General features: G+C 41.9%; 2 protein-coding genes across 3 annotated transcripts in view; one reads left to right on the forward strand and one right to left on the reverse strand.

Moving 5' to 3' along the window:
* slco3a1a (solute carrier organic anion transporter family member 3A1a) overlaps nt 1-2,627 on the reverse strand; it is a 34,688-nt gene extending 32,061 nt beyond the window's left edge. Inside the window, exon 1 of one of the 2 annotated variants that reach the window (XM_067235201.1) lies at nt 1,777-2,627. In XM_067235201.1, the coding sequence (XP_067091302.1) occupies nt 1,777-1,920 (144 nt within the window). In that variant the 5' untranslated portion in view covers nt 1,921-2,627. The remainder of the gene's footprint in view (nt 1-1,776) is intronic. The other variant, XM_067235202.1, reaches the window with a different exon arrangement.
* A 21,381-nt stretch (nt 2,628-24,008) lies between these two features.
* si:dkeyp-59c12.1 (Ras-related and estrogen-regulated growth inhibitor-like protein) lies at nt 24,009-25,105 on the forward strand. Its single transcript, XM_067235357.1, has 4 exons — nt 24,009-24,069; nt 24,180-24,233; nt 24,329-24,405; nt 24,680-25,105. The coding sequence occupies exons 1-4, from the start codon at nt 24,021-24,023 to the stop codon at nt 25,103-25,105; spliced, it is 606 nt and encodes a 201-aa protein (XP_067091458.1). The 5' UTR covers nt 24,009-24,020.
* The last annotated feature ends 1,620 nt before the right edge of the window (nt 25,106-26,725 follow it).

Here is a 26,725-nt window from a genome sequence, read left to right on the forward strand (position 1 = left end):
GAGGAACAGTGGGTATTGGCATCAACAAGCATGAATTAAAAAATCAAATCAACTAAGATGTGTAAGATTGAACATAGGAAATAAGTATAGAATCTTTTTACATTTAAAAATAAATAAATAAATAGAACAGCACCAACGGCAAAGTGCTATGGAATTTCTGTGAACTGAAAGTAACAACCCAGTTCCATATCATTGTATTCCCCCAAACAGGTTGACAAAGATAGTTCTGTGCAATTCCTCGCAACTAATTGCTAGGAGCATGGTTACTGTTAGGATATCTCACCATTTGTCCATGCAGGTTTGTGTTGACAGTTTAACATGCAACAAAACTTGGCCTAAATCAGGACAGTAATCTGCCAAGTTGAGTGCATCCTAAGCAGCTCACATACTGTAGCAATAAGCATGAGCTGTGATCCTTGAGTTTGAAGCCTTGGCTACCAGTGCACATTTTAAGTCCCCTCATCCTATCACAGCAGCAACAATAGCTCCTCCAAGAGAACCTTGAGCAATGTCACAAGCAAGTCATCAGCTGGATCCTGGTGCAGGTGCCTCATTTTCCCGGCCATGCAAATAATTCAGGCAATGTGACATGTTTATTTGAATATGCAAGTCATTTACCTCCTCAAAGATCTATCATTTGTTTGTTAACCTTCAAAAAAAGTTTGTTCACCATACCCACATAGGAGGGGACGTTATTGGGACTTTGCATAACAAACAATATATTGTTTCAAGACACACCTATTTGTTTTATAAAAACAGTGAGCAGTGCACTGTGCTCAACTTGATTGATAGGAATCTTGACGGTCTTAATTTCCTTTTACCACATGCACATAGCTCAGAAACACCTCACGTCACACTGAAATGTGAGTAGGCCTACAGGACGACATTCACTCTGAAGCTACTTAAATTTAACTTGGTTCCAAGGAAAGGTGTGTGTGACCATTTGCTAGCAACTAACCACATGCAGAGGAAACTCTGACCAGGACTGAACGGATCAGTAAAAAGATAAATCAGTCAATCATACAAAATAAGAGAGACTAAAGTAAGAAAGAAAAAAATCCCCACTGGCAGTTTTGTTAGTTAGGCCAGTTAGGTTCAATGGTTAATAGCAGGAAGTGATGGATTATTTTTCACTTCTGTTCTCAATTAGCGTCCTAATAATAAGTCCTGCAAGGAAATTCTGACGTATGAAACCAGTGTGCCTCAATCGTTCTGTTCCCATGGTTGGGAGGTAACTGCTTCTCCAAGTAGCACAGAATAGATAACATGTTCCACTCCAAATATGGCCGTGTCAGTTTACATTTGATTTTCTTGCTGCAGAGCTGTAAAGTGCTTGAATAAATAAGTATATGGTCAATGAAGCCATTTTCCACTTCCAAGAACTGATATATATTTATCAAATGAATGAAGTAGGTATGTAAGTAAACCTAAATAGGACAATTCTATCACCGGTGAACTATAATTAGGAGAAACGAAACTAAAGCTGCATTGTAAATTGTCACTCCAAACACTATTTAGGACCTAGCCTAGTAGCCTGTCTTCCTTGTGTCAAAGCAAGGCAAGTCACATAAGCCGGTTACTGTACATTTATCTTGTTATGTCATAGCTGTTGCACGTTTCATGACAGATACTTAAGACTGCTGTATCTTATCCGGCATATAACTACTTTTAAACCCAAAAGTAATTTGTCCATTTCAGCTAAATAAAGGGCAATACAAGTACACAACATGTGTCTTTGGGCACATGCCTCTCGAACGCGCAGATTTATCGACTCACCAGGTATGCTCCAACGGTGCCCTGTGCAAGCATCAGGGCACATTCCGAGATCAGGAATATCTTGATGTTTGAGAAGCATGATGACTTTTTACGTTGAATGTCTCCACTGTTCCTCTCCAACCCCCTCTGTTTTTTCTCCTGCATCGTTTTTTGAGCGGCTACTTTGTAGCTCTGCGAGAAACGAAAGACAGAGGGTAACCGGCTCGCCCGAAGATAAACATTGAAGACACCGCTGTCGTCCTTAAAGCTAGCTACATTCAGAGTCTGCCCTACAGTCTCTATTTTGTCTTGTACATTCCACGCATCTGACAAACTATGACTGTAAATATACAGCCAGATTCCAAGGGGCTGCCCTTCAGCAAAATCTAAACATTGCCTCGTCGTGTAACAGAAAGAAAAGCAGGGACATAAAAACTCCTTGGCGATGATCCCCCAGGTACAAGTGAATGAAAAGCGTCGAATTTTCGCTCAGGTTGCATCTTTACGGAATAGACTGGTAAGCGTCACAATGGTCAGGTCCTGAATTCGACTACAATCTTGACATGACTGCTCTGGATTTACTTAGCACTCCCCGCACTTCTGGAGCTACAGTATGACTGCGCGCCTCGTCCATCCACGAGACAGACTACGGTGGCGCTGTGTAGCATGCACCAATTTCTACTCAAGTTCCGTTCGTATCAGAGTAATTATAGGGTACACTACACACACTTAGTAAACTCTGGGATAGAGAGACAAAGATGATCTGTCTGTAATTCCAGTTTGTTTCGTGTTTTTGGTTAGTAGGCTACACCCAATTCATTTTGGCCAAATAATAATATTTTCAAATAATGTACATTTATACTGATTTAAATTAAAATGAAATCGTATAAATCCTGATCCCAAGATTTTAAATCCACTTCCCCAATCCAAGGGTCAGATTATGTGGAGGTCGTTAGGACTTCACCTTTTTCTTCTATTGTCAAATTCACAATCTGAATTTATGAGTAAATCAGTCTGGACACGTTTACACCTCTTAGCTGTAGTTTCTAACATATAATTTAATGTAGGCCCTGTTCTTAACCGTGAGCAGTCGGCATCTGTTGGTTGAAAAACATCTGTTGGTGGAATTAGTTAACGGGAGAGTATATGGCCCTGTCCATTATTAGCAGTGAACCCAGACTACATGATTTCTTGTTATTACCACAAACAGTGTAATCTGAAATTCAACAAACTGTGTCTTCAAACTTCAATATTGCCCACTATTAAAAATTCAGGGGCATCAAACTGAATATAAATGGTAGTGCAATGCGGAATAGGCTGTTTGTCATTCTCAAACAGTAAAGTCCAACTCTACTGCTTCACTGCATGCTTGTGCCTGAATTAGAATGACATTATCATTTACTTCATTCAATACTCAGGAAAAAAACGGTGCAATCTTTGCAGTTCTGTTTCTGATTATGTGACCACAATCAGCATACTATTTGTAGTGTCGTCTGTTGAGTTACTATAAAATGGCATATGGCATATGGCATTGACAGGTTATCTTTCTCCATATTTAATTACATATATTTAGCAAACCTGTCTTTTTTATCTATTCAATTTGATAGACAGGGTTATTACACTTTGCTAACTTGATGTTTGCTACTTGTTGTATAGAGTTTTTTGTGGATGTACTGTATGTAAAGTATGATTCTCTTATGTTTTTATGCTGCACCAGAATTGCCTTCCTAGTGTAACGATTAATATTATAGAATCTATTGAGGAGTTATCAATAATAATAAATACAAATATATAAATTAAGTAAAATGGAGAAGAACAAAAGTATCTGATTATTGAATGAATGGAATGTGTGTGTTTAAGGAGCATGCAACACACTCTTTCATGTGTAGTCTTGTTGAGGCATGAGTCAGCTTGAGTGGGTGGGGATGGACCTGTCTGGTGCCAGGAATGTATGAATGGAACACTTCTGAGTAGAATTGTGCTGGTCTTTGAAATTGCTGTTATTTATAGGATGTGGAATAGGGTGGTTCCTCCCAAAAGTACAGCTCAGCTTTCCTGTTGGCCTGAAAAAACATTCTGAAATAGGAGAAAAAAGTTAATATTCAGTATTAAATCATCTGTGTAGTTAATTAAACTAACTAACTGTAAACTTACAGTAGAGTTGTACAGTTGTGGTCACTCATCAAAACACCTGAGTGCTGTAGGTTGATTGATTCTATGACTGACATCCTAGCCTTTATGTTGCAGCTATGGGCCTCGAACAATGTCCCCCTGGGACCTGTATATCTGACTCACTGTAAGAAGAGAAAGAGGTGTCTGGGGAGAGCTGTGAAATTGAAGTTTACTTTAATGATCGTGGTAATATGGATCCAAGTTCAGTATACTGTGTATCAGTTACCATGTATATAATATATTTCATTTGAATGCTAATGAATCCTAAGCTATACACAATGAAAAGCTAATCATCTCACAGGGGACAGGGGATTTAATGTAGTGCTAGCAGGACCATGCAAAGTAGCATGGCAGTTTTTTCCTAACTCCAGGTCAATTTTGGATTTCATGTTACGTTTCTAAGAAGTAGTTTGAGTAGTTTTAAATCATACAAAATAATGCTGTCCCATAATACTGGTGGCAACGCAGTCACCTCTAACAGACTGTGGCTCCCAATCACGATGTCTACTGCTTAAGAACAGTAAAGTCCTCAAAATAATTTTGAATAGTGTGTAATATGATGACTATAGTATTATGACTCTATAGGTGAAGCCTACTGCGTAAATCACTCACTCAAGAATGTGTAACACTATATGGTAGTGTTAACTTAACCTGTTAGTCAACGTATAAATTCCAAGGGGGAAAACAAATGCAATACAAAGTAGGCCACAGCATGATCAGGTCAGGATGTTGTGTATCATGGTTCAAAATATGTAATCTCTGACAGAACCAACACTAATGAGAACAAACATCAGTTTGACTGTCTACATATGAATGTCTGTACATTTCAGATATGCTCCTCTTGTTATTGTTCACATCATGATGACATACAAAGCCATACAAACTGATGAAAACACTGATAAAATGACAACACGACACCAGGCTTAGGTCTCAATCATGTCTCTCTCAGCTCTGAAAGCCGGAGGACCATCTTTTATAGGGCACAAGAATGTAAACATAGATTGTGACAGTCAGGCAGTGATGACGTTACAACAGTCTCAGAGAAAAAGATTCACTGCTCCCAACACATGACAACTCTCAGACTAGTGAGTTCATAGTTGGAGCTCTCCTTGTAGTCATGACAAGGAACGTTTAGCCAGTACTTTCTCCTGACCCCGAACATCTATTGACCCTGACACATAGACACAATATACTCTTATTAATAGCAAGCTTACATGAGAACGTACTAACTAGTATCCAATGACTAGTTCTATTGATTAGTGAATAATGTAAGCACACAGGAAATCCCAATTTCTTCCACAAAACCAAGCACTTTCAAGGTTAAAATGCCTAATATCTTCAGTATTGCACTAAACTATAACGTCCAATTACCAATTTAGTCAGCAGGACTGACAGTTCACAAGAGTAATGGAAAGTCCCTGCATACTATGGCATGGCCCATCCCTCATAAAGCCGTCTCCATGGCAACTGCTGTGGCATTAGAGCAAGGCTGAAGATTTCGGATGGATGCTAGTATCCTGTGACAGATGAAAAGAGGATTATGGGACATCCATTTGATCGTTAAATATCTTACATTAGAAATGTGCACAAGCCTGAATATGTCTTGCACTATGAAAATTGCCCTCACTAATCTTGTCTCCTTGGAGATAATGGAAGAATCAAGAGTAGGATATGTATAACTACATAACTACATGTTTAATTTGTCCATTGTCTAATGGATTGTTTTCTTGATGGTTTTAGTATTTTATCCAATATTTAAACAGGACCTTCGTAAATATAATATAAATATAATTACTTCTATACAGTGCATCCAGAATGTTATGTTACAGCTGTATTCCAAAATTGATTAAATTCATTTTTTTCCAGAAAATTCTAAACACACACCCCATAATGATTTGTCATTGATGTTGAAAAGGATGTTGTCTGAGATCCCAGGATTGTCTTCCAGCAAGGGATCCGACCCAGACTGCATAACCTCTGACTGCTTGCCAGCTGAGCTCTTAAATGGCCATGCAATGTCGCCACAAAGGGCATACTGAAGAGGAGGCCCATGTCAGGGAACTTCACGTGTGATAAGGTGTGGCAAATCAAGTCTGGGCCAGCCCCTACTCTACTGCCCCACATAGCACCTCTTTTTAGGATAAGAGAACCACAGTGGCCTTTAATTCTGCACTGTAAATAGTAACTTGTAGTTATATCATATCTCATCATATCAGATGGAAACTAATTGTGCTGAGAATCTGATTATACTGTAAAACTGTTGATAATTTTAAGCAGAGCTAACTATTACGGACTTTTTACTTCTAGAGGAGGGCAGCTAAATCTGCAGAAGTCCAGGTGTTTGGCATGTGCATGCCATCTGTGTGTTTGGTTACTGTGTGTTTGGTTACCATGGTGTTAGGAGAGAGGGATAAGAAGGGGGGCTGCTCTGACAACATGTTCCAACCTCCAACTGGATACAGTACAAACCTCCTTTCAAGTCTGCCTCAGTGAATAATGTTGGACCTACAGTAAAGGTCTGTGGGTCCTTAATGTTCACATGGTTCTCAGGATACTTCCATCAGCAGCCCTGCTATGGTATTGCAACCACGAACATAGGGTAAAGATAGCTATCAGTTATGGGTCTTAGTTCTTAAATGAATCAAAGTGTGGGCCATTGAAAAAAAGTACATAAACCAGAAACACTGACAAGCACAAAGACGACTCATGCATGACACATTATACTAATGTCCTCTATGGTGTAGAAGGACATTTCAATGCTCTAGCCAGCAGTATTTCAAATTACTAGAATCAGAATGAGTTTTACTATATTACTATTGTAAACACAAATGGAAAAACAACAGGGACAGAAAATCGATACATATTTCATCAAAGCGTCACTCTCTTGCCAGCGATTACACAGCAATGAGTATTTTATATAATATATATAACAACAAACAGAGGAGTGGCTGTAGTCAGTTGAACTATACACTGTTTGTGCATGACAGTTGTTGGTGGTAAGCATTCAGTAAGAGACGGTATGCTCTTGGACTGAAGTCGGTCTCTGCTAGGGACTCATTTTTATGTCCATGTGCAGGTTATGACACCTCTCCTCCTCCTCAGCTCATGCACAGAGCTGTCTCTTGCAGACAGGTGCTGGGCCAATATGGCCTCAGGCACTACATAATCAAGCACTCCACAGCAGAGCTGGAATTTCACCTGGAGGGAGAAAAGATCTTTCAATATGCCAGTGCTCATAGAGCCAGAACCAACTCTGTTCAAATGTTACAGTCGGAAACCACAGCAGCACTTCTTCCACTTCTGACTACCCACACTTCTCAATCTTCCCAAGATTATTCATCCTCTCTCTTAACCAGTAAACTCTCAGTACCTACACTGGCCGAAGTCTATTACTGCACCAGCTATGTTCTGTTTCTGCCTCTGTTTCACTTCTTGTGAAGTGACAGAATGACTACCCGGGCTTTCAAAAACATTGTTTTGATGTCTTCATTGTACTGCATTCCTAACCACTGACGTAGTCCTGTTCTGTATGTGTAGAAGGTCAGAGTAGTTCTACGGCATTTAAAACATTTGTTTTGTAAAGATCGTGAGATGGGCTAGGGCGTTTCACTGAAACAAGGATTTTGTTTTACTCTTTTGTCACCCGTAAGGAAGAGAGAGATGGATGGTCAGACTTGTAATCTAAAACCCAAGAAGTGCAGATATCAAAACTCAGAATGTTCAATAAGCTTTGTGAATCTTTATGTAGAGTGAGCATCAAAGGTCATTGGATGGATCAAAAGTCTTTTATATTTTTTTGGTTGTGTACTTTGAGCATTTCTGTCTTTCATGTTTACTACAGGTTTGAAGAGTGTAGTGTACCCAACCGTAACCCTTCTAATGTAGTTGTAACCTTTTTTGTGTGTGTTTATTGAAGACTTGGACATACTGTAACTACAGTACACTTATTTCTTGTTGACCCATTGCCAGATATGTTTTAAACAATAATGAGTATTCTTCAATCATTCACGATTGTAATCTTCATCAGTGGGTTCTTTTCCATTGTTGAACTCACCTTATGAACCTTATATACACAATAAACTGTGTATTTGCTCATTCCCATGTCCACTGCTGTGGAGTAAGGTGGCTGAGCGGTTAGGGAATCGGGCTAGTAATCAGAAGGTTGCCGGTTCGAGTGCCCGTCCGTGTCAAATGATGTTGTGTCCTTAGGCAAGGCACTTCACCCTATACTTGCCTCGGGGGAATGTCCATGTACTTACTGTACTGCTCTGGATAAAAGCGTCTCCTAAATGACTACAATGTAAAAATGCTGTGTTTCTCATTTGACACCCCAATAAAAGACTCCAAAAGAAAAGACCTACAAGCAAGACTAAAAGCAACAACTCTCTCATAAATGCACAAACAACACAATGATCACACAAAGACCTGCCAACTACAGTCAATCCACCAAATACCTGTAAAACACTCAAATGTAGAGGTGTCCAAAATGTAGTGGAATTTAAATATAACACAGTCACTACCTTTAATCAAAATGAAATTGATCAAAGTCAAAATCAACAAAATAAAAATGGATGAAAGTTTAAGGACTTTTTGGTGCTCTTTAAATACACACAATTCTAAAGTGTGCCCACAGTGCAGTTTCATGTGAAAATCCGTTTTCTTCTCTCAGATTTAAGTGCAGTTCTTCAAGGCACATAAATACTGTATGAGTTTAACAGACAGTCAAATGGCATTTGAAATTTCAATTAGTAAGTACTTAAAATGTCAGGAGGGTCACATTGCGCCATGATTGTGGCTTTAAAACAGTGTTTAAACCATTGCAAGCTGAGACGTCTCTATTTTTACACCGGTATTGATAGAAGCCAACGTGTTCTTTTAATTACTATTAGCTGCACAGCTATAGAAAGAGGGGTTCAAACATAGAGCAATGCAGATACAAAGCAATGTTTTTCTGATTTTTTCTGCAGGGTAAATAAAGCAGGATTCTATAGGATTCAGTGCTTATTTTCAGATGCAACCCAGCTCCAGGGCAATGGAGGGCCTGCTGTTCCCTCATTCCAGCTCCACATGCTGCTGCTGTTTACTGGGCCCTCAGATGTCAAGCCCAAATCAGAAACGCCTTTGAGTTGTGTAGTTGTATATATACAATATGTGCGGTGTACTCTCAGTCCAGTTGAAATGTTTTGCCATTGGTCCAATCACGATGATAAAGCATGTACATGCTTGTTTACTTTGGCTGACAACCCTGTGTATTGAGGATCATATCTTCAACAATAGACAGCTTCATACAATGGGAATTACATTGACACATCACCATGCTTACCCTAATAATGTGAAGTCCACAAAACCAGGTAGACAAGTTGGACTACTTACTCAAAAATCCAACATGGACTGCAACCAGGAAATCAAGCATTGAGAACTATCATGCTTGTGGGAAACCTTCAATATGTTGTGAGACTAGTTTAACTGCTACACTATGGTAAAATGGCAAGTAATAAGCAGTTGTATTTACATCTACCTCAACTCCTGACAAGATTCTATACAGGTGACCTTTCAACAGTAATTACATTAAAGAGCACCCACACAAATGAAGCTAAACTCAGCTATTAAAACCCATATCATTATGTCTTGAGACATTTTTACAAGCCTGAATCATTTCTTTTGAAATGCTTTAATTGCAGTGGCATTAAATATATATATTTAATATTTTGATGGTGACACTAATGAAACGTCAGCAAGGCATGGTATTGATGTGGATAAAATGATTAGTGTGTGTGTATATATGTGTGTGTGTGTGTTGGGGGGGGGGGGGGTAATTTTATTTCTACAACTTGGATGTATTCCCAAATTCACATTTCAACAGGCCAATAATCCCTTTAATTAAACCCCAGCTTCTCTCGAGCAGACAACTGTAGAGCAACATACTTATAATTCAAAGTCTCCTGAACCATCTGAGGGATTCATAGAGGAACTTCCTGTTAAGCTTTGTGAGATTGATGGAATTATCCACCAAGTGGGTGGGATACGACAATCATCTGGGGAGAGGTGGGGATCATAATAGTGCAGCATGGTGCCCGACCATGAGAGGCCTCCCATATATAAGTGGTAAAACTGATGTTTTATAATAGACTTATAATCATATTCTCTCAAGACCTCATGTCCCGAGAAGGGCCAGATTTAGTCAGTGGCTGGATATTAAGTGTGAGTTTGGTACGTGACAAGAGGGAGAGGTGATAATTAATTTGAGCCGACACCAGATCTAAAAAGCCCAGTCACTGGAGACATATAACCCTACATGCTGGCCAGGGCACTGCTGAATGTTTCATGACGCTATGCAGTTTAAGAGATATAATTTACTTGACTACTCATTTTGTTCTTGTGCAGTCTATTAAAACACTGAAAATGTATACGTAACTATTTTGGAATTGCAGCTATTCTTAGGTTAAGCTTGGCCAACAGTACACATATATATGAAACCTTTATACATAGGTAGCAGACTTACAGGAGAAAACACTATTACATTTGGGCAAAATTGTTGGTGTACTTTTATGAGATTTATTTTCAAGATCATCCACCAAACTAATACCCTGTGACATATTTCCATTTAAAAGCTGAATAAAACTAAATAAATCTGAACACAGGACAGACAAAAAAAAAAAACTGTGTTGGTTTACCTTCCTAATTGTGCTGTGTAAAACTACAAAATATATAATTTTCCAATATATAGCAACATTACAAGCAGTTATATTGTTATGAGTAAAACATGCTCAAATTCAGGAGCATGTTTTACTCATAACAATATAACTGCTTAACACAGCACAATTAGGAAGGTAAACCAACACAGTTTTTCCTGCTAGTGCAATTCACACTGACTAAACTTGTAGTTGATGAATTTAGTTGTTTTCCCTGCAAGTAAACAGACGGGAAGAGCAACATTCTAAGTGAATCAGGGTTTTTTAATCTGAAGTTAGGTAAATGGTAAATTTACACAGAGGTTCAAAGCCTGCTGACTGAGATGCTTCTCCTCTCCATGACAACTGTGCTGGTCGAAAAGGATTGTCAACCCTATCAGTTCCAAACCCATTTAAATAAAGTTATGCAAATAATGGAGAGGCCCTGTGCAGTGCACAAGCAGCCTGCATTATCAGCAATGTGACAGAAGTCTGCCCGTCTTTCATCCATCAACTCTCATTTTGTCTGGCATTCACATTAAATAAAACACTTTTTATGATAACGATTTTCTGAAAGACCACATTCATGATGTGTTGTATTAAATTAAATAAATTTTCTTTTACCCCTCACACTTTCTGCCTCCACACCAAACCTTTATATTATCAGTTCAGTGTTTTACTTAATTCAGAATACAAAAGTTTTTTCCAGTACAGTTTAGATCAATCAGTTTAGTACAGATTCATGCAAGGTGCGTGCAAGACACCCATCTCAGCACTTTTGGATTCTATAACTTTGGTTATAGAATGTATCATAACGTAATGGAGAAAGAATTTATCATAACGTAATGGAGAAATATATAGGTGCTCTTTATCACTATCCAGTCGTACTAATGTGTTAGACCTGACTTGAACCTTTATCCCCAAGTGATAGTGTGGAAAATCCCACCCTAACCTCCTCTACCTGCCTCTCTGAATCCTGGTGGGCAGAGCCTCAAAAGTCAATAAAGGCAGCCGCGTCACCTGATGCAATCCTCTTTAGAATAAGCTGGCCGGCCTTGTGCGCATGCCTTACCTCTGAAGAAGAAATTGTTTTGTCCGTCTCTTCATAAACGGAGTGACTAAGTTCAGTTAAGTTCTGGATTTTAATACGTATTTATCAATCTGCAGATTGGGAGAGAAAACCAGTCTTCTGACCATAAATGACAACACAACACCAAGCTTAGGTCTCAACCAGGTCTCTCTCCGCTCCGAAAGCCGGAGGACCATCTTTTATAGGGCACAAGAATGTAAACATAGATTGTGACAGTCAGGCAGGAATGACGTTACAACAGTCTCAGAGAAAAAGATTCACTGCTCCCAACACATAACAACTCTCAGACTAGTGAGTTCATAGTTGGAGCTCTCCTTGCAGTCATGACAAGGACCGTTTAGCCAGTACTTTCTCCTGACCCCGAACATCTATTAACCTGACACAGACACAATATACTGTTATTAATAGCAAGCTTACATGATAAATGTACTAACTAGTATCCAATGACTAGTTCTAATGATTAGTGATTAATGTAAGCACACAGGAAATCCCAATTTCTTCCACACCTCCCAATCGTTTGATCTGTGTTCATGACATGTACGTTTCCTTTGATTTGTCTGTATTTATAGTAGCTTTAGGTGTTTGTATTGTATGCTGTATGATTTGTTGGTGATGTCCCTGGAATCAGGCTAGTTAGGTGATATCAGTAGCCCTACATAGCATGAGTTGGTGGCTTACACTTTTTAAACTCTTTACACTGTGGCAAAGAGCCAAGGCCTTGTTGAAGTAAATCAATTACACATTTAGATCATGGAGGTGATGGAAATTGCATTACGGACAATTGAAGAGACCCTTCATGGACCATTACAAACCACTTTTTTTTACTCATGAAAAATGTTACTTTTACTCACACACAACCATTCCTAAAGTCAAATTCTAGCAAATTGAAAGCAACATGTGAACATTGTCTGGAAAAAGCTTAATAAGTCAGCCATGGAGAGGTTGGTAGGCTTGCTGTAGATGGGAATGGTCTTTTCTCAGAGATCCATTCAAACTACATCAGTAGTGCTCAGCTGTGTTCTTACTCGTACAATCACTTGGTAATTACACTGTCTTGCAGAGTAAAAATTAAGAAGAGATGTCAGCTCCAAAAATGGGGAAGTGTCAATCTAAGGGGTTATCCTACTTCTCAGAGCATTGTGAGTTTATTTTGAGCAACATATGAAGAGAACGGCTGGTCCATCTTTTTCTTCTCAGCTTGTAATCCTAAACCTGCCAGTTTGAGAACTTCCTTCCTGACAGGGAAATGACACGGTAATGGCCTCCTCTTCCCTCTAGCATGTCCTTACTCTGCAGCTGTCTAATGAGGGCATAAAAGCATCAGCTGCTGCTCATGAAGACTGCATTCAAAGCTATCAACTGCTCTCAATGGTCCTAAAAGGTCCTTTTGTGAAAATGTTAATAAATATAAATTTTTATGTCCCTCCAGCACATGTAGTACTGCACATTATTCATTCCAACATTTCAAATATATAAAACTAATTATATTTTAAAACCTTTACAGTACCAAATGTACACTAAATATTAAAACGATTGTCTTTGGGAGCCTTTTCCAAACAGACAAAGAATTAAAATAATTCTCAAGATAAATCCAAACATATTAATCTCTGAAACAGATGCCACCGGTTCATAGGTCACAATCAATTCATTGTATTGTACCAGATGTCAAGGGTACATGGATAAGAGACTTCACATGCAGGAGACAAAACATATTGCTGAAAATGTAGTTCTTACTTTTTAAATGCATTCTAGCTAGAAATCTTTGATCAGGGTCAATTAACCAGTACAGAGTAAGAGAAGGCAGACACAAATTGTACCTGCTTCTGAGCTAGACAATAGCTTATCACTGTTGGTATCAGTTGATATTCTTAAAGACAGCAAATATTAATTTGAACTCACAAATAGGTCCAGACTCACAATGTGTAAAGTGGTAGTAGTAGTAGTATCTTTAAATATGACAGGCCTTGTTGGACTACAGGACTCTGCTACATTCAAAGACAACCCACAGGAAAGGAACCTCTGTTAATCAGAAGAACACGAGAGACTGGGGTTGAATGTGCTAAATAAAGACAAAATAAAGACAACAAAGACTCGTACCCAAAGCAGACATACTGGCAACAGAGAGGAGATTAACCAGTCATCTATCTGGGGGTGTGTTGTGTGAGGGGTCTGAGTGATATACTTACCTTTTGTTACACATCCGCGAGACAGATGGAATGAAACCAACAGAGATAAGAAACAATCTGTTTTATGGTTCTAATTGGGTTTTGGAGAGAGGTGAGATATATGACTGGGTCCTATCTCAGTGGTTTTGGCCTGAACATGACGTGAAACAGGGCACGTCCAACAACTCAAAATAATGCATCATCCATTATGGTAGGCATTAGATTAGGTGAAGGAAACATATTGCTTCCCACTGTGGGAAACTGTATCTTAAGCACAGACTAAGGCCGAATCCCAATACTCTGTCTTACCCCTACCCCTTACCCCTAGCCCTTAGTTTTGCACATTCCCGTGAGGGTAAGTGGTGTCCCAATACTCTTTTTGAGCTAGTGGTATGGTTAAGACGAAGGGGTATACACCCTGTGGCAGACGGCAGGTCTTGTTGAAGCAGGAAGTCCCTATATGGCTCGGGGGTGGATCCAACGGGCGGCCAGATACCTGCCCTCAATCACCACTCCCCTCACCTCTCCCTGCCGTCTGCCACAACCCCTTAAAACCAAGTAAGGTCGGGAGCTTACTTGAAACCTAGGGGTATGTGAATACTGCGCTACCTGCAACAATGGCAGACAGATCGTCCAGAGAGTCCCATAAATGTAATATTTTCGGCTTAAATAATTGATTAGAAAATTATGACAGTCTTGTTTTGTGCTCTACACAGTCCTGTACATATGTATTTGCAACCATGTTCTTAATTGATTTATTTTTTTTTATCGCTAGTTTGCTGCGCTAACGTTACATTGCTGATTTGCACAACAATCCCGCATTTCTCTGATTAGCCTTGAATGGACTCCATGCATGTCTACAGTTTTAATTAAACTCCATTAGCAGCGAATTTCAAACAAATTTAGTTTGATATCAGTACATAACACTACTTGCTTTGGAGACATCAATATACGTAACTGTAACAAAGTGGCGTCTCATTTCATAGTGCTATTTAGCCCTTACCCCTCAGTTTCGAGACAAAAGGGCTAGGGGTAAACTAAGGGCAAGGAGTAAGGGGTAGGGGTAAGACAGAGTATTGGGATTCGGCCTAAAGCTCCTGAGGGTGGAGAGGCGTAGTGCGGGTCTTCTCCACCCCACCCCCTATTTCCCCCCTCGGACACAGGGAAGGGGCCCATTACATCTACCCCCACCCTCTCTAGAAGAGCCCCTACTGGGAACTGCTGGAGTTGGAAACCCCGCTGAAACCCCGCCCAGAGTCCTTTTGTGCCTGGAGAAAGATGGGACACCTCCTCCCAGCTTGGACTTTGCCCCGCACGTACCCACTCCAACACCGGGTCCAGTTCCCTGTCGTCCGCCTGCTTTTCCCTCCACTCACTGACGTCGACCAGACTAGACTCACTGCACACAGGGAGCACCAGCTGCTTCACTTTTGCCACTGCTCCTCCATCCTCGCACAGCTCTCTGTCTCTGGCCACTTTTTTCACAGTAGCCGCAACCTTCGTCTGCACAGGGTCGGCGGGACATGGTGTCTGCGTTGGCATGGCAAGCCCCTGCTCGTTGCTCCACCCTGAAGTTGAAGGACTGCAGCTTCTCCATCCAGCGTACTATCTGTCCCTCTGGTTCCTTGAAGGACAGCAGACACTGTAAAGCAGCGTGGTCAGTGCGGATGAGAAAGGGGACACCACACAGGTAATATTTAAAGTGTCTCACTGCTGCCATGACAGCCAGTATCTCTCGGCGTGTCACACAATAACGCCGTTCCTCCTTGCTGAAGGTCCAGCTGAAGCATGCCACCACCCTTTCTCCCTCCGAGCTGGGCTGTGCCAAAACTGCCCCCATACCCACGTTACTAGCGTCTGTGTCCAGTATGAAGGGCAATGACGGGTCAGGTGAGACGAGGATGGGCGCTTCGCCCAGGGAACTTTTCAAGGACTTGAAGGCTTGTTGGCATTCTGCAGTCCAACAAAACTCTGTCTTTTCCCAACAGGCCTGTGAGAGGAGCAGCGATGGTGGAAAACCCCCTCACAAACCTGCCGTAGTAGGACGCCAGCCCCAGAAAGCTCTTTACCTGCTGTTTTGACGTCGGAATAGGCCAGCTATTTACAGCCTCCACCTTATCGGCCAAAAGTTGCTGATGCCCCTCCCCCCTACACGATGGCCCAGGAACATCACCTCCCGTCGCATAGAGTGACACTTCTCAGGATGCAGCTTCAGACCCGCCCCCACCATCCTCTCCAGCACTGCCCTCAGTGCCTTCAGAGCCTCGGAGAAGGATATGCCGTGAGCCAAGATGTCGTCCAAATAGACCAGGCACTGCCGGTTGGGGACATCCGACAACACCCGGTCCATCAGATGCTCGAACGTGACAGGAGCGTTTCACAGCCCAAAACACAGCACTCTAAACTGCCACAGGCCCCGGTGGCTGGAGAACACTGTCTTAGCCCGGGCCTCTGGGGCGAGGGGCACCTGCCAATATCCGCTACGTAGATCCAGGGAAGAGAACCAGGAGGATCCCCTCACCGAGTCAAGGCTCTCATCGATACGGGGAAGGGGATAAGAGTCCTTCTCAGTGACAGCATTTAGCCCTCTATAGTCCACACAGAAACGCAGCTTGCCTCTCTTTTTAGGAACCATGACCACAGGAGCCGACCACGGGCTATTAGACGGCTCAATGAAACCCGCCGTCTCCATCTCCTCCACAGCCTTGTCAGCAGCCTCTTGCCTCGCCAGTGGGATGCGTCGAGGTCTGATCTTGACTGGTCGAGCTCTGCCCGTCTCGATGTCATGCTGCACCAGGTGAGTTAGGCCGACGTCATGCTCCCCCCACGCGAAACAGTCTTTAAACTCTGTCAGGAGATGCCTCAGCTGTCCACGTTGCTCCACCTCGAGTCCTTCACTGTTTCTCCTGACAATCTCCTCCGCTGCTGCTGCCAGTGCGGAGTCAGGACCCCCTGTAGCCTGTGAAGGTGGAGGCAGGGCAGGTGACGTGGGCGGCAGCGTGTCAGTGTTCTCACTCGGCACGAAGGTGGGGGCCACTGGGGACAGCTGGTGGACAGGAGCAGGGGCCGAATCACTTCCCACTCCTCCCCCCACCCTCACAGGAGGTGCAGAATGACAGCCCCCTTCACTGAACAGCCCACCCGGCGTAGACATCCTAACCACCGGCCCGCCCCCAAAAGCTAAGGTACCCGCGCTTAAGTCCAAATGGCAGCCGGTGGCCCTAAGAAAATCTAACCCCAATATACAGGGGACACCAGCCACCCACACTAAATGCTGGACCGTCTGCCCCCCCCCCCCCCCCCCCCCCCCCCGTCAGTGACATGATCTTCTTTCCTAACATAGGGGCCGTCTCACCTGTGACAGTTCTAAGTTGCACCGCTGTCGGTTCCCACATCAACCCCACTGGAACTACGTCCGGCCGCACGATCGTCACAGTGGACCCCGTGTCCACCAAGTCCCCCGCTGTCGTGCGCCCCACCACAACAATGTCTCCCCCAGACCACTCATTGTCAATGCATAGCAGCTGTTCCTCCAGCCAGGGCGTGTCTAAGGTCCGTACCGCCCCATCTGCACGGACCCTCTCCCGTTTCCCTGTGGCTTGTCAGTAGCATGGCAGTCACGCACTAAGTGACCAGGCAGGCCACACCCCCAACAAACTCTGTCGCCTGGACGCCGGTGGGGAGTCTCACGGGGCTGATGTTTAGCAGGCAGTGATCTAGCCCACGAATCTCCGTCGCCCACGAAGGTTTGTCACCACACTCGCGGCGCAGTTACGCTGCTCTTACTACAGCCAAGGCCTCCGTTTTCTCCCCCGTAGCTTCTCCCCAGATGACCTGATGGCGCCTCGCGACGTCGAGCGCCTCCTGCAGCGAGCGGGGGCAGGCCAGCTGCGTCTGGGCACGCAGCTCCGAAGGGGACAGTGCCATTATGAAGCAGTCACGAGCCAGTTCACCCTTTATTGTATATTTTATTTAATTCTAATTCCACTTAGTACTGCTAGTTTATGTACCCTTAGTATAGATAGTCCACATATTTACATTTTTAGGTCCATATATGTTTATTGTATGCACCTTCCTGCCAAACCAAATTCCTTGTCTGTGTAAACTTTCATGGCGAATAAATCCCATTCTGATTCTGATAGCTGGTGGCGTGTGCCCATACACCCGACGAGTGAGGCACTCCACATCATTAGCTAGCCCCAGCAGAGGCTCCCCCCCCCGGCAACCACCCCCGACGGCCCAGCGTCGACAGTGTGATCTCCCGGAGCTTGTCCTTCCCGAAGCGCCGGTCCAGCACCGTAACTATCTCCTTGTAGCTGCCCCGCAGCTCCGGTGGTAGCATGAGCAGGCAGGAGACCGCGTCCCCGACGAGGCACATTGCCAGTTGCAGTGCCTTCTGTCCCTCCGACCAGCCGACCGAAGCCGCTAGCAACTCAAACTGCGCCAGGAAAGCCTCCTAGTCTGTATTACCGGCAAACCTCGGGACCATGACCGCACAGCTAGCCATAGCCGACACCGCAACGCCATCTTTATTAATGTTGACTAGTGATGGGTCGTTCGTGAACGATCCGGCTCTAAGAGCCGGCTCTTGAAGGTGAACGTCGGGAGCTGGCTCGCATATCTGAAGAGCCGACTCTATTTTTAATAGATTAATACAGCCTATAAAAACTAAATGATTATGAAATAACTAATTTTAATTGTATTTAAAATAATTGACTAATTCAAAGAACAACAAAAAAATAATTGTAGGCTTAAAGGCGCACACGATCATCCTCACATTCTGTTCCTGTCAATCCTGCATGAGGGAGGGCCGAGCCAACTCACACAGTCAGAGAGTAGTCAAAACTCGGAGGAGAGCCATGACAAATCAATGCATTTTTAAAGATACGTGGTTACAGTCGAGTATGATTTCATTTCATAATTTAATTCAAATTGTTTTCACACCCATCATAGTCAAATTCATAGTTAAAACATGTATTTTTTAAAGAGCCGTTCGGGAGCCAAAAGAGCCGGCTCTTTTTGGTGAGCTGAGCCATACGTCTACTCGTTCCACCTTTATCTTAGGACGGGCGCCCGGACCCTCGCGAGCAGCCATCTCCGTGGTGGAAGTTGATCGCTGGAGCAATGGCTAGGTTCAAGCACTTCTGACACCAATGTAGCGTCCCCGACGAGAGTTGTTATAAGTCGGAGACCAGACGTGATATTTTACGGTTAAGGCTTTTATTGTCTCAGGCAGCTATTTAGGCTACAGCCCACGCCCAAACTAACCCCCCTGAGAACGTGTTAGCAACAGGCTAAAACAGCAGATTACAACAGTTGCTCATAGCAGTAGAACACAGGTTCACCACAACAGCCACAACACAAGAACCCCGAACTTGCCCAAAACCTCCCTTCATAACACCTGTTGTCACCCGGAACTTCAAGGTGACCCCCGTAATCCACCAATAATGTCCTGACCATTTATTAGTCCACGTCCTACAGTGCAGGGTCGCCACAATATGTACCGTATTTCTTCGATTAAACGCTACCACGTTTATTAGGCTACACAATGTTCATTTTTGGTGTGGCGTTTAATCGAGGGCGGTTTTTATAGTCAGGCGGCTTAAAACCAGATTTGAGAAAGATGGGGACACGACAAAAGCACCAAATTTTTTCCACAGGTTCTCCATCACCATACCTTTCAATTTTGAGGGGGTTCCACTTCATCAAGATGGCGGATTTACAAAATGTCTGCTATAAATTCTAATAAATCAGCTTCCAAGCCACTTTGAAGGTCAATCTTGGTGTCAAAATATACATTTTATCGGTCAATGAATGCAATAAAGGTATTGACAAAATCATTAGATAATTATTTATGCCGAAAATATATTAATGTATTCATTCTGGACACAGAATATAAAGTTATACTGAACTTTAATGATACACGACAAACCCCTTCCCTAAAAGAATTTCCCTTTGTGGTAAAAAAAAAATCTAATCTAATCCTTCCAGCAGGTATGCTCACTGCAACTAATATAACTTTCAGCGCTGTATCGTGCTCAGACTTTGTCCAACAGCATGCGGGGGAGAGAGAGAGGCGGAACCAGTACGTCAGGCCCCCCCCCCCCCCCCCCTAGGATTTTCATTTACCTTCATTTCTTACAAGTTTGCGAGAGTATTCAGTTGATGTCACATTTGCAACTGCAAATTCCACTGTGCTTTTTTGCATGAGCACCTTGCCGTACAGTCCTTTGTACAACTGCATTTGATCAGTTCACTGCAGGCTTTTGATGTGATAGGCAGAGTGTTCCACACAGGAAGCCAGGCCTGGCTGTCTCCATCCAGTGTCCATCCCCATCCTTCATGGCTGGGTATTGGCTGCTGGGTTTTTTCAGATGTTGACCAGATCCCAGACTGGTAAGTGACTCATTTCACGTGTTGTATCAGTGCTCCTTGGGTTGGGATGGAATATGTTCCATTGCTTTGGTCTTCTGGCAGAACAATTCTCTTCTTGCATCATTGACCGATTCCAAGTCACTTGTCTTGTCATAAAGGACAAAAGTGTAGCGCTCCAGACATTGAAAGTGTTGGGCATCTATGGTTACAGGAGTGTGCGGATTTGCTGCTATGTAGTTGAAGGCCTGGGTGACCTCTGGGTAAGAGTTCCAAGCAATCCATGCTGACTTCCCCTTCCTGCAGAATGCAGAGGTTGTGTCACAGCCTGTGAAGCAGTGGAAGACTGGAAGAGCGGTTGACTTGTCTTTACCCAGAGCGTGGCAGATGGTGTTTATATGCAGATATGTGTAGTTCTTGCCAGTTCCAAAAGCAATCCAGATGTTTTCAGCTGGATACTGGGTGAGCAGGGTATGGAACTTGCCAATGAGGATAACGACAACATCTGTATCCACGGTGCACACCAAGCAGGTAGAAGAGCCATGCTCCAGGGCATCAAGCAGGTGGATCAGTATCCTGATGTCGACCTCTTCATGGTTGCATGGCAGCATGGAGTGGCTGGTGTCTGTGCAGCAACAGACCTGTAGCACACAAACTTGGGGTTGATGAAAGGCGAATTAGTCAGTGGCGAAGTCAGCTATACCTCGCTTCGATGAAATAACTGGTACACTAACCCTAATAAATACTGTGTTTTAATTTAACCAATTAAATAACCGTTTTCTGATTTTTTTGGTGCAGCGTTTAATCGAGGGCGGCGTTTATTACACAATGTTCATTTTTGGTGTGACGTAGGCTATTCGAGGGCGGCGTTTATTTGAGGACGGCGTTCTAAAGTAAGAGTAAGAAAAGAATAGACACAGTGGGGTGCTAAATTACATAACATAACTACAGCCATCAGTCGTTTGAGAAATAAGTTAGTAGGTTGTGGTGGAAGTAGCATTTATGGAAGATTGCAATAGGCTACCCTACATTTACTGCTAGAATACATTTACTGTTAGTCAGGGGCGCCGGCAGGAATTTGTTTATCATTTATGTTAGTTTTTCTATTTTTGGGGGCCCCTGTCAGTCAGGGGCCCTTGGAATTGTCGTAACTTTCCCCACCTATACGGCGCCCCTGCTGTTATGCTAGATGTAATGCTAGAAGGTTTTTTTGGGATCAAGGACTTCTTCCAACCAGTGTTTCTGAACATGCCCTTGAATGAGTAACTGGAATTATCAAACATGTAAAGTGAGTGAAGTCTGTAAGAAGATGTATTTGCATAAGCACACACAGCGAGAAGAGCTTCCTGTGAACCAGCTTTTTGTAAAACTACCTTTTCAATGAGGGCTACAGTACGTGACAGTATGTGGCTAAGGCTGAAATGTTGTCCCGGTCTGTATAATGACACGTCTTGAATATCTTTAGAAAACAGCATCAACAAAACCACACTGATTCAAATATTATTAATCATAAATATGTATACAGACTGAGCTTCAAAACATCAATTGTTGCTTTAGGAAAAGTATCTTTTTTCATTTATGTATTTATTTAGATTTATGCCTCATTTTACATAGGATCTTAAAGAAAACAAATCTGTTGCTTTAAGTTCACCTTTAATTCTCATGTAGCTCCTCAACAACTTTGATGCCTTCACAGATTCCATTGCAAATGTCACCAAACACATACCACCAGTCTTGGGCCTGATGACAGATTATTTAGTTTTTTTTGATTAATTACTCTACTTCCTATTGATTGAGACAACCAGCATTGAAAATATTGTTAAGAAAACACAACCTATGAAATTTCATTCAAATAGTGGACTATAGTGCCTAGAAAGACACTATAGATTGCGATCATACATGTATATGGGTTAAACCCTGTGTTACATGCTGTGCGACCATTAACAAAATACAGTTATTTATCTGATTCCTCAGGAACATTGTGCATGTAGAATCACAAACTCTAGTTTAAGCATACAGTATTTAACCAAATGTTTCTGTCTATGAAATATCTTTGTTCCTCTCGGAATGGTTCGTATCTGAGAATGTGATGCCTCACTGATAAGAAAACACACAAGTTCCTCTGACACCTGTCAGAGTATTTATTTCTGTATTTCAATTACAAGTAGTGAGATACCAGAAAACCAGTTGGCTTTTGCCAAAAAAATCTTTTGACAGCATTAGGCTGGTTTAGGTTTAGATTGTTTTAGAGTAGATTTATGATGTCTCTTGGATATTAATAATTGGATAATAGGGAGTCAGTTGGCTGAGCGGTGAGGGAATCGGGCTAGTAATCCGAAGGTTGCCAGTTCGATTCCTGGTCATGCCAACTGACGTTGTGTCCTTGGGCAAGGCACTTCACCCTACTTGCCTTGGGGGAATGTCCCCGTACTTACTGTAAGTCGCTCTGGATAAGAGCGTCTGCTAAATGACTAAATGTAAATTTAATAATTGAAATTGCTTGATTCTGACCAATTAAATATCATGCTGTGTGCTATGTATGCAGTCTCTGAATGTCATTATATATCCTGAAAGACATTTGAGCAAGGTTGTTTCATGATCCCAATTACCCAAGCATGACTGACAGTTATGCCAAAAAGAATAAGGAATGTTCTTTTATGCTTGAAGGTGTTTTCTCTTATAAACTGCATTTTCACTCTACATTTAACACTAGGAATAACCAGAGGGCTTAGGAGTACTTAGCACATTTAACATTTAGGTAATATTATGATTTTATTTAATAAGAATGTTCAGATTACATGTAGAATTTGGATTTTGTATGACTAAAATTAGACAAAACATGTCAATGTACTGTATTTTTACAGTGAATAAACTTGAAACGTGTACTATCGGCATGGACCACTGACAAATCAATACTAAATGTGTCATAAATTACCACGTGACGAAAATCTTGACGATTCAATTTGATTATGTTGTTTTAACAAAAATAACAGGATGGACATGAGAAAGGACTGACAAGAATGGACGGTCTGGTCTCACTCAGGGGCAGACACTCTTTGAAAACGGCAAATAGAGCTATCTGTCTAAAATATTTTATTGAGAAAATTATATTTACAGTTTGCATCTTCAGTTATTCAAAATTCAACCTGCATCTGAAAACAAACCTACGCTACGCCCCTCACCTATGAACTACTACTAATCTACAGTAGGCTACTTTGGAGTGCTAAGAAGAAAAAAAATGTTGGTGTAAAAGGACCTCCAGCGTCTCTCCAACGTAACTACAACAAAAACGTTGGAGCCATTGCTCATTATTCAAAATTAATTTAAGAGCTGAATTCGCGCAATAATATATTTAATAGGTAAAAATGAACTAAAACTGTTTTAGGTTTACAAAGTTGTGTCAGTAGGCGTAACCAAATTAATCAATATGTTTTGTTCCATCAGCGCATCTCACAACAATAGCTGGTAAATAAAGAGCTGCATATTACAGTTCGTTATATTATATTACTACCCCATTAGGACTAGTCACCAATGCAACATGCTCATTCCTGAGCTTTACCTGTTGACATAACAGGTATAAGTCATACTGTAGGCCCATCTGTTTCCTTTGTGTGCAAACCGACCAGTGCAAACCGACCAGATTTCCACGCCCCTTCATTAGAGGGCATGGAGATGCACTTGAAGACGGGCCAGCAGCACCAGATAAGCGGTCACTGCTGCAACTTCTGCTCGGCAGTTCCATGGTACTGTGTCATCTAAGCGTTGTCAAGAGGTGTCGGAGTAAACTTTCAGAAAATGGATGCTAATATTGCTGTTATCGGAAGAGATAATGTTGGAAAATCAGGTGGGACCAACAGTTTATTTTTATTTTTTAAAGCGAGAGTATTAACTAATGAACGATGAACATGATTTGATGAACATGCATTGAAAATAAAGATGATAATCATTTTACAGCTTTGACAGTCCGCTTCCTGACTCGTAGATTTATTGGAGAATACGGGGATATCGGTAAGTTTCTACTGTCTTCAGTAAAAGCTTTGTCATAATACAGTTAGCCGATTTCTGTATGGGGTTGTAAATCTGTTTTATTTACCACTTTATAGAATCGATCTACAGTCACAATGTTATTGTGGATGGTAGGGACATCACGTTTCACATCTGGGATTCACCATATTCTCAGGTAATCACAGGAAAAGAGACAAATACTCAACGTCCAGTTCACATCCAGTTTTGTGTGAAGTATCTTTAAGTAGGATTCAAATCAATTGCATGCTTTACAATGTTTATTTATTTTCTTTGTACTTGACATGGACACATTTAACCCCACACCGACCTGATTCTTATTCAGTTATATTCTAGATCAACATAAGATCATGTTTATCTTTTTGACAACTTAGTGTACTGCATGGATTGAAGTCACTCAATATTAATTAACATGTGGTTTGATCTTACAGGACTTGTCCACTGAGTCCTCTGCATATGAGAAGAGAGTGCAGTGGGCGGAAGGATTTGTCCTCGTCTACAGCATCTGTGACAGGGCCAGCTTCAACACTGTCGCCATGCTCATCCAGTCAATCAAGTCCACAAAAGACTATCTGGGCATAAAGAAAGTGCCCATAATCATAGTGGGAAACAAGAGGGACTTGCACCATCAACGGACAGTCCTTAGTGATGAGGGCAGGCTATTAGCCCTTACCACAGACTGTCAGTTCTATGAGGTTTCAGCAGCGGAAAACTACCACAGTGTCCTCATGGTATTTCATGGACTTGTGGACAGAGTACGGGAGGCCAAGTCTGCCATAAAGAAGCCAGTGGGAATCAAAGGTATAGTCAAGAGCATGTCAGCGGTGTTTGCAAGGAGACGGACAGATTCACTATGAGGCTTTGATTTACTGGACAAGCAGGTTGCCGTGCGACGCATGTTGTTCTCTGTGCTTAGATGTTGGGTCCCAACATGCTGGGTGCCTTAAGGCTGGGACACGACCATGCAGGGAAGATGCATGCAGTTGTTGTAGAACTGAGACCAGTACAGCTGTTCTTGCTTCTTACAGATCAGACTTACTTGAGGAGCGCACTGCCAAAGTATGATTAAAGACATTTGAATATCACACTTTCTCCAAGTGCACATGTCAAAGATGGATTTTAAACTGTTTGAATACTGTGATTACTTACAACTGCTCTAAGCGCTTAAACTGAAAACTGTGTGAATCTAAAATCATTATGTGGGTGTCGAATTATGTTGATCAATGTTACTTCTTACATTTATTTCGTTTATTTTGGAATTCAGGTCAGTTGTACAAAAGTCTTAACGAGAGTTCAAATTATACAATGACAATCGGGGTGGTCAAATTCTTCTCCAAGGTGTGTACCAACCCCCCGACCTGTTGTTTTTACCTCTTTTGGGGGGTCCAAGACTTAATTAGGGGGGTCAGACCCCCCCAAACCCCCCTCGTAATTCACACCCTGGTCTTAACCTTTTCCCAATGTTGCATGATCATTGGATGTGCATTGATTTTAAAGGTTCCTAAATAAACCGGAATATGTTAATCTGACGTGTGCCAGTTTACTAGGTTATTAGGTATTCCGATTCAAGACTACAGAGTGATGCTGTTGTTGATAGCTCTCAAGCCTCACAGCCCTTTACTGTGTGAGGTCTGCTAAAAGGCTAAGCCACAAAATAAGTGAAATTCTGTTTGTATAATCGCTCAATTATTCAAGTACAAAGAATGCATGTAAATGTTAACTTTAAATGTTCCGTATGAAAATGAAAAAAAACTTAATAAAAACACATGCATGATTTAACAAAATTATTAATTTATGTCATTAACATGTAACGTTGACACATAGTATATGAGTATTTTATTTTCTGCGATTGTATCTGGATTTAGTTTAATGAGGCTGACAGCATTTTATTTAGCTCATTAATGGCAAAGATATGCAAACAGAAATGATTGTGGATTTGATTCCAGCTGTTGCCTAAGCAAAGCTAATGAGCATATTTTCATTTGTATTTATAGACTGACAAATCATGGTACTTCTGCCGTTTCTGCATATATTTGTAAAGGCTGTTGTGCTGATGGTGATAATCCTTAATTCTGAACTTGCAAATACTGATCTTTCTCAGGGTTCACAAATGACAATGGAAGAGGTGCAAGAGGTGGAGAAGCTTGATTGAACTGCGTGCATACAGAGCATCCGGACAGCGCTTCACTTTTTATGTTAGTCTTATTCCAAAATAGATTCAATTCTACACACAATACCCCATAATGACAAAGTGAAAAAGTTTGTTAAAGATTTCTTATAGATTTGCAAAAATTAACACGTACATAAGTGTTTACAGCCTTTGCTCAATACTTTGTTGAAGCACCTTTGGCAGAAATTACAGCCTCAAGTATTTTTGAATATGATGCTACAATCTTGGCACACCTATTTTTGGGCAGTTTCTCCCATTCTCCTTTGCAGGATCTCTCAAGCTCCATCAGGTTGGATGGGGAGCGTTG

The sequence above is a fragment of the Osmerus mordax genome, chromosome 4 (assembly GCF_038355195.1).
Source record: "Osmerus mordax isolate fOsmMor3 chromosome 4, fOsmMor3.pri, whole genome shotgun sequence".
NCBI classification, from domain to species: Eukaryota; Metazoa; Chordata; class Actinopteri; order Osmeriformes; family Osmeridae; genus Osmerus; species Osmerus mordax.